This window comes from Hyalella azteca, unplaced genomic scaffold (assembly GCF_000764305.2).
Source record: "Hyalella azteca isolate HAZT.00-mixed unplaced genomic scaffold, Hazt_2.0.2 contig15162, whole genome shotgun sequence".
NCBI lineage: Eukaryota > Metazoa > Arthropoda > Malacostraca > Amphipoda > Hyalellidae > Hyalella > Hyalella azteca.
Window position 1 is genome coordinate 1 of NW_025945022.1, and position 7,882 is coordinate 7,882.

Sequence of the window (7,882 nt, forward strand, 5' to 3'; positions counted from 1 at the left end):
GCCTCTGCTTCTTTGGTCTTTGAGTTTGTGCAAAGTCGGAAGTCCTGGACCCTAAACAACACTTAAACACTAACATCAGACATCACTACTGTTGAGTCTGGGTATTGTATTACATAACATAGTGATCTCGGCGCTGCAGTGTAGGCCTGATGTGGCCTACATTGCTATGCTATGCTATGCAGGATGTATATATCTAGCTATTACCTATTGAACTTGAAGGAGAGTCTAAAAAACTCTCTGCTTTGCCACTATGCCCGTCGTACGCGATGACGACCTCAGTTTACAATCGTGCTGTTTGCCATGAAAACAGTTGCTGTGGGCATGGCCTGGCATGGTGTCAAAGCAGACTTTTTTACTCTTCCTGAATATCATTTTTGAGTCCTAGTCCTAGAAGTAGACCAGTAAAGTATAGTCAAATGGGGTAAGACAGGATCGCAGCCAGATGCTATCAGGGAGGCTGTTCCACATGTAAATGAAATAACTAGTCAATTCAAGCTCAAGGATACAAAACGGTCAAAACTGATTTATATTAATGACTAATTATTTCTTTTATTTGTTTCAATCTTCTCAGAACTCTGAAAGTTAACCATTTTTAATTTATTTGATAACAATTATGCCATTGTCTTTTCCATCTTTTACCACTGTGAAACTAATCCAAATTGCAACAACTAAACAAGACCAACTGTGACTGGCAGAACACTAGCTTAGTGTCTATGAAAATGGATTTGACACAGAAAATTTTACATTCACAAAGTAATAATTGGATTACTAAAATAAGTACCGTATAGCATAAAATAGATCTTAGAAACTCCAAAATGTTAACAAATTTAATCTCACAGTCACAACTGCACTACCTCATCAGGCACAAGCTGGCTCATCTCATTGCAATTTGCAGATAAGCAGAATTAGCAGGCCGCCTGCAGATTTTCCATCATTCAGTCATTTCAGTGCACTGAATGTAATGAAGCTCTCCTTCAATAAATTGCTAGATAAAATCAAATGGGATCTTTGCTTTGATAGTACTTTATGATTTGAGAATCCAGAAAAGATATTTTCTAGCAAATGAATCAGGAAAGACAGATGTCAGATGACTATGCAAACTTTGTTGATTTTTATTACATATTTGTTCTTTTTGTTGCAAAAATCCTCTTTTTTCTTGGCCTAATGTGTCACTACTATTATTAGGAATTTGTAACCAGAATTATCTAAACCTCAATGATTCTTTGTCAAGAAACAAAAATACATTTAAAAAAGCCAATGTGCTGTGTGCAAAGTTAGGACCAAAAGCAAACTGTGATTTTAACAAAAATGCTTGTAAATCTGGCAAATTTTACCTGGTCTCAGCATCTTATAGTCTTTTTCTTAGATTATTCAGTAAAAAATGGCATATTTCAACCACAATTTAAAAAATCGCTCTGGAAAGATGTTTTTTACCTGTAATTTAAGGAAATTTTTGCTTGATATTCCAAGGTGGCAAAGAGAATAGTGTTGACACTTGACAGTACTGTGCTGGCCATAGGCAGACAGATGTAGGGTATATAGCAGGTGTGCAGGTATTTATGGTTTCATTTTCCAATCTAATTTTCCAATCTGCACATTTCGTCCTGCAACTGTGCGGTTCTATGCAGCACTGCGCAGTATTGAAATTGTTTTGTGTTGTATGGAAAAGTTTTGAGATAGCCCTGTGCTAACTTTATGGTTCAGTGATTTCAGGAAGCCCATTTTGTGCGGAATATTTCCCAAAAACCGAAATCTTCCTGAGTGTGGAATGCTGGCAAAATCTTCTGATGACATAGGTTTGATGCTAATGTGCTACCAATGATTTGTTGATGTTTGCTAATTCACTGCATTCCAAGTTGACAAATAAAGCACTAAAAGCAAAAGGCAGAAGCCACTTGTTACCATTAATGCTTGACAAATGACAAAAACACCAATGATTGTGGTTAATTTCACCTTTTCCTTTGGCCCTTGACCAATTTCTTAAAGAAAAATAGTTAATATGCTTTTAAAAATTACTTTTTTAAGACAACACTTCTAAAGAAGCCAGTGTCTCCAATATTACACATGTACAATGAATTTCTTATTTTATTTTCAAATATTTGAAATAAATTATTTTTTCATTTTGCTTTTATATTAAAAAAATTATTTTTTACATTTTTCTTTATTATTAAAAAATATATTTTTTTACAATCTTTATTTGATATTGAACAAATTTAAATATTTTAAATTATTTATTCTATCAATTGATTCAAGCATTGTCTCCAACTTTATACAAGTGTGCAAAATTTCAGATCGATTGGATTGACAGGTAGAAGTGTGTCAATATTGATTACCTAAGATTTGTAGCAGACAAACAACAAGAAGTGTTGTAATTAGGGAAATCTGTGCATTTTTTCTGTTAACTTCTACTCTGAAAATCACCCATGAAATTATTTTTTCCTACTGATGATCATTTTAGCTTCTAGATGAAAACTGAGAAATATCTAAATACAAATTGTTAATTTGATTTATTTGCAGTTTGTACATTTAAGTGTAACACAGTAGCTAATACTGAATCATTAGATATACTTTCCTTAACATAACAAGTGTAAAATGAAAAAGGAAAAAGTTGAAAAAATTCAAAATAGTCTTAGTGAATATCTAAAAAAGAGAAACTATGAGGTAAGCTTGAATGAGGTACTGTAACCTTCACCTTGTTATAAATAAATATATTTATTCCACTGCTAAAAAAAAGTAGATTTTTTGCCACCATATTTCTGGTCGTAATTGGTAGGAGTTTAGCTTTAGGTTCAATGATATTAGCAGCAATTTATGCTGACAAAATTATAACCAGTTACATAAAAGTAACAATTTTGAAATACAGATAAGACCACTAAAAATGTGTTAGCCTCTATTGATTAAATTATGAGGAATATTAAAGTAATGAGCAATTTTTTAATTTGCAGGTATTTAGCAGTGTGAGCGAAGCATCAGAGCGGGAAGTTGGAATGCTCGGACTGCTGGAGTCCTCAACACCCAACAGCCTTAGCTACACTGCACCTGCTGCCAGTCATCTGCACATAGAGCATCAGTTTGCAAGGTGTGTTGCTTTGACAGCTACACAATTATACTGTTTCTTTTCCTTTACAAGAGAAGTCTTGAAAACTTTGGAAACCTTCTTTTTAGCGCATTTTCTCTTTATAGAAAAAATTCACTATTATGCTCGCCATGTCCGTCTGTCTGTCTGTTCGTCTGTCCGTCCGCCCGTCCGTCCGTGACTTCACGTTTTCGTCGATTTTAAGAAGTGGGCATGCCTGTATGAAAGATACGACTTCTCTAGCTCTAATGCACTGTACTAATCGCAATTAAAACCGATTTATGCACGAGAAAATGCGCTCTCTGTCACTCACTGCCGTGAGTACTGAGTTATATTTTTTAAGTGACTTCACGTTTTTGTCAATTTTAAGAAGCGGGCATGCCTGTATGAAAGATACATCTTTAGCTCTAATGCACTGTACTAATCGCAATGAAAACTGATTTATGCACAAGAAAATGCGCTCTGTCACTCACTGCCGTGAGTACTGAGTTATATTTTTTAGTCTTGCATAAAGCCTGCATATTACATGAATGCTCTATATGCAGTCATGAATTTCTTCTCAATTACCAAGTCTGGTTATTCTTAGAAATCATCTGATTTAACTTACCATTGTGGGCAGATGTACAAGTGTCTAGCATTGATAAGACTTTTGGTCTGGCCATCAACACGTGTATATAATTCCTCATTGTGGTTAGTTGGAAATATATGGCCCTCTATAAAAGCTCCTCACCCTATGCTATGCTCTGATTATTTTGAATTATAATTTTGCTAATGTAAGGTCATGAGAAAGTATAATAGAATGTTCCGCCAATAGTCTAGTTGAATACATTGCAGCTCCTTCTAGTGCTATTTGGGATGCTAGTTTCACATCATCAACAATTTCAGATAAATTTTAGATAACTTAATTTATTTCAATTGTCACATTTCAGCAGAATTTTTCTTCTGTTGTCAGATTGAAGGCATGGATGATGGAAGCTAGTGAGCCATGCCGCTCGGAGCTGTCTCAGTTGCTGTTCCCTCTCTTTGTTCACATCTACCTTGAGCTGGGAGCATCATCTGGAAAATCAGCTGCCAGCAATTTCTTTAACAAAAACTGCCAGGTTACTATATTTCAGAAATTCTATTTGAAATTGTCACTGCTACGGTAATGATTTTTAGAATGTATTTTGTAAAATATTCAAGTGATATATTATGTAATTAGGACCAAGTATAGCAAAATATGTAGAATTATATTTAGTGGGTCTTTGATTATCAATCATATCAAACAATCATTTAGGGAAATAAGTTAATAAAGGAATTTAATCATCAATATCTCATCACTCAGGTTTTTCGTGTGAACCGTGAGTATGAGCTCACATTGAGACAGCTTGTGAGCACCACAGGAGATGCCAGCCAGACAGTAATTCGCTGCCTCAAGTAAGTGCCAAATCTACCGTGTTTGATAATATAATTATGTAATAAAACACAGAAATACAAACAAAAGTTGGTCTGCTAACTGACCGCCAGTCTGCTATTAATAATCTTAAAATTGTGCTCAATTCTGTAAGCTACTGTTGGAAATTAGTGATTATCTCCATCACTGAGGGATTACCTCTATCTTTAACCATAACCTAGCATCACTGCCATTACTTGCATATTAGGCATGTTGTATATATTTAATTGCTTTCTGATCATGCAACGTTTTATTCCGATATTTTATTTAAAAAATACTAATACATATTTTACTTATAAATCTAATCTAGAAAGAATCTATAAATTGTTGCTAGATCTATTTATGTTGTGCTAAGTTTCAATATTAGTTCTTGACTTCTGACCTTGTTTTGCAGAAGTGGGAAGTATCTGGTGCACGTGAGTGACTCAAGCACCTTACAATACCTGCTACGCTATCTGCGTTCTGGTAACAACCCAACTCTTTTACAGGTTTGTTGAATTGTTCATATTTTATTGTTGAATATAGATCTTAATAAGTTACAGCCAATGACACTGCGCCGCGCGATAAAAACTTCCATTCAGACGCTTGATTCTTGTTTCAGTCTTTTGTAATCACCATACAACATTAAAAACAATGAAGAATTATCTGAGCTTTGATCTAGCTGGGCTCCTTTAAACTTCGATAGTTTTGACTACAGAGAAAAATACTGGACCAGGTATGAAGATTCTTCCCGAATATAGGTAGTCCCTTAGCTTCTATAATTTTTTTTATATGTTCTAATTACATTCAGATTATGAGTCGCTACATAGACGTGGAAGCTGACGACGGTCTCGTTCCTTCTGTGCTATTCAGCGAAAATAAAGAGAAAGAGGAGGAAAAACCGGGCGCTTGTTCCACGTCTGTTAGGGACTGCAGTGCTGAGCAGCTAGCGGCCGTGGAGGCCGTCATCTCAAACACCCGCCAACTCCCACACCCTGGCTATTCCGTTGCTTTATACAGCGTACTTAATGCCCACAATGGCGTGTGCTGTGCAAGCATCTCACCTCAAGTTGATATATTAGCTTGTGGCTTTGAGGATAGCGTAGTAAAAGTTTGGTCTTTGACTCCCCACTGGCCACATACGTCACAACAGAATAAAGCGACGACTTATCTCTCGTGTGACGAAATTAGAATTGATGAGCCCGTGAAAGATGGTAATTTTAAGGAAGAAAGTTCTGCTTCTGGTACAGCAACAAGCAGCAGTCGGTCACGTAAACAAGCTAGTGGCGGAGAAGTGTTATCGCTCAGAGGTCATTCAGGGCCAGTTTTTGACATGGATTTTACTAGCTCGTCCTCTCATCTGGTAACCGTCTCAGAAGACACATACATGCGGCTGTGGAACTTGTCGGACGGCGAGTGTGTAGCTAAATACTCCGGTCACAATTATCCTGTGTTTAGAGTCACGAACTCAGCTCGTGACCTTCACGTCGCAACTGGCTCGGCAGACCTTACTGCACGACTCTGGAACTTGGAATACTTGCATCCTCTGCGGGTGTTTGCTGGTCATACTGCGTCAGTGAATGCGGTTGCCTTCCACTCGAATTGTAGTTATTTAGCTACAGGATCGTGGGACCACAGTGTACGATTGTGGCAGATCACAGATGCTTGCGCCGTCAGAATATTCTTGCATCACACAGCGCCTGTGACCAGCCTAGCTTTCTCGCCGAACGGCCGGTACGTCATTGTTGTTCAATTCGAATATCACATAAATTGCTCTCTTTTATATATTCAATGTTCTCGAACAATTTTTTTTGTGCAATTTGGACTGTCGTATATGAATCAATGAAATCTAATTTAAGAACCATGCATCTTTCCTCCTTCAAAATTAAAGATATTAATTAAGGATAGCACCAATAAGCAATAACGAATGATATTTTCGGCAGTATTAAAGATCATTGCGTCAATTGTCCAAACGAGTGTCTATTTTCCAGCCTGCTGGCGTCAGGCAGCTGTGACGGCAGCGTGGCTGTATGGGATCTGTCAGCGGGCAAGGTGATTGCTGACATCAGCTACCCGAACACCAGTGACGCGGGCCCGTCAGCCGGCAACTGCGAGAGCGTCGTCGCGCTCAGCTGGTCGCTGGACTCGCTGCTCCTCGTCATCTCTTCCATGGACGGACTAGTGCGCACCATCGCCATCGATGCGGACACAAGGTACCGCCAAACCATGCATCAAACAAGCAATAAATCATAAACGCGATGATTTCTTACGAAAACTTTTGCCAGATTCAGATTATGGAAGACCCTTGATGGGTCTTCTGACATATGTCTATACTCATCAGAAGTTCTTTCTATTGAATTTAACAGAGATTCTATTGAATTTATTTAACGCACTTGAGAGAGCTCCCATCCCAGTGTGGTTGATAGATGATTCGAGAAATTTTCACGAAGTTAGGCCTTCTTTCCTTGCTGGTGAGGGCTATTTTCAACTTTCGATGCGAAATATCTTGACATCTGAAGCGCTGATAGACCATACAACTACTATTCAGATCATTGTTAGTTTTTTATTTGGTTAAAATACGAATAAATAGGTATGTTTTTCTCAGCGACAGAGAAGCAGAGACGAGTGAAGTGCACAGCGTGACGTGTGGTGTGGACGCCACGTTGCTGCACGCTGCGCTCACCAAGCACAACTTCATTGCTGCGGTCGCGGTGCAGAGACCTGACCGATAAACTTCAGGCAGCGCAAAGTAATCATTATGTTCTTGCATTAGATAATTTGATTGAAGTATGATCGGACACATTTGATCGACATATGAAAAACCACATTTTGTCAACATATGATAAACCACATTTTGTCAACATATGATTATGCACATTTTGTCAACATATGATCAACCACATTTGTCAACATATGATCAACCACATTTGATCAACTTATGCTTGTGTATTGTTTATCGTGGAGTATTAGGAGGAATACTATCGCTTGATTGAAATATGGTCTCTCTATGTAGCTATTTTACACCGCCCGTCATGCATGGATCTGTAACGAACATGAATAAAGTGAGACCCTATGGTAACAGCACGTAGAGGATGAAAGTCTATTGTAGATTGAAAAATGAGCTTTTTTCGTGCCGCCTCGTAGACACAATAGCCTTATAATAAACAACTTCATTGCTGCGGTCGCGGTGCAGAGACCTGACCGATAAACTTCAGGCAGCGCAAAGTAATCATTATGTTCTTGCATTAGATAATTTGATTGAAGTATGATCGGACACATTTGATCGACATATGATAAACCACATTTGATCAACTTATGCTTGTGTATTGTTTATCGTGGAGTATTAAGAGGAATACTGTCACTTAAGTGAAATAAAGTCTATGTAGCTATTATAT

General features: G+C 37.6%; 1 protein-coding gene across 1 annotated transcript; it reads left to right on the forward strand.

Moving 5' to 3' along the window:
* Positions 1-2,458: 2,458 nt before the first annotated feature.
* On the forward strand, positions 2,459-7,644 carry LOC108678722 (TAF5-like RNA polymerase II p300/CBP-associated factor-associated factor 65 kDa subunit 5L). Its single transcript, XM_018167187.2, has 8 exons — positions 2,459-2,661; positions 2,946-3,079; positions 4,029-4,176; positions 4,401-4,492; positions 4,903-4,996; positions 5,299-6,221; positions 6,479-6,700; positions 7,093-7,644. The coding sequence occupies exons 1-8, from the start codon at positions 2,593-2,595 to the stop codon at positions 7,217-7,219; spliced, it is 1,809 nt and encodes a 602-aa protein (XP_018022676.1). The 5' UTR covers positions 2,459-2,592; the 3' UTR covers positions 7,220-7,644.
* Positions 7,645-7,882: the final 238 nt, after the last annotated feature.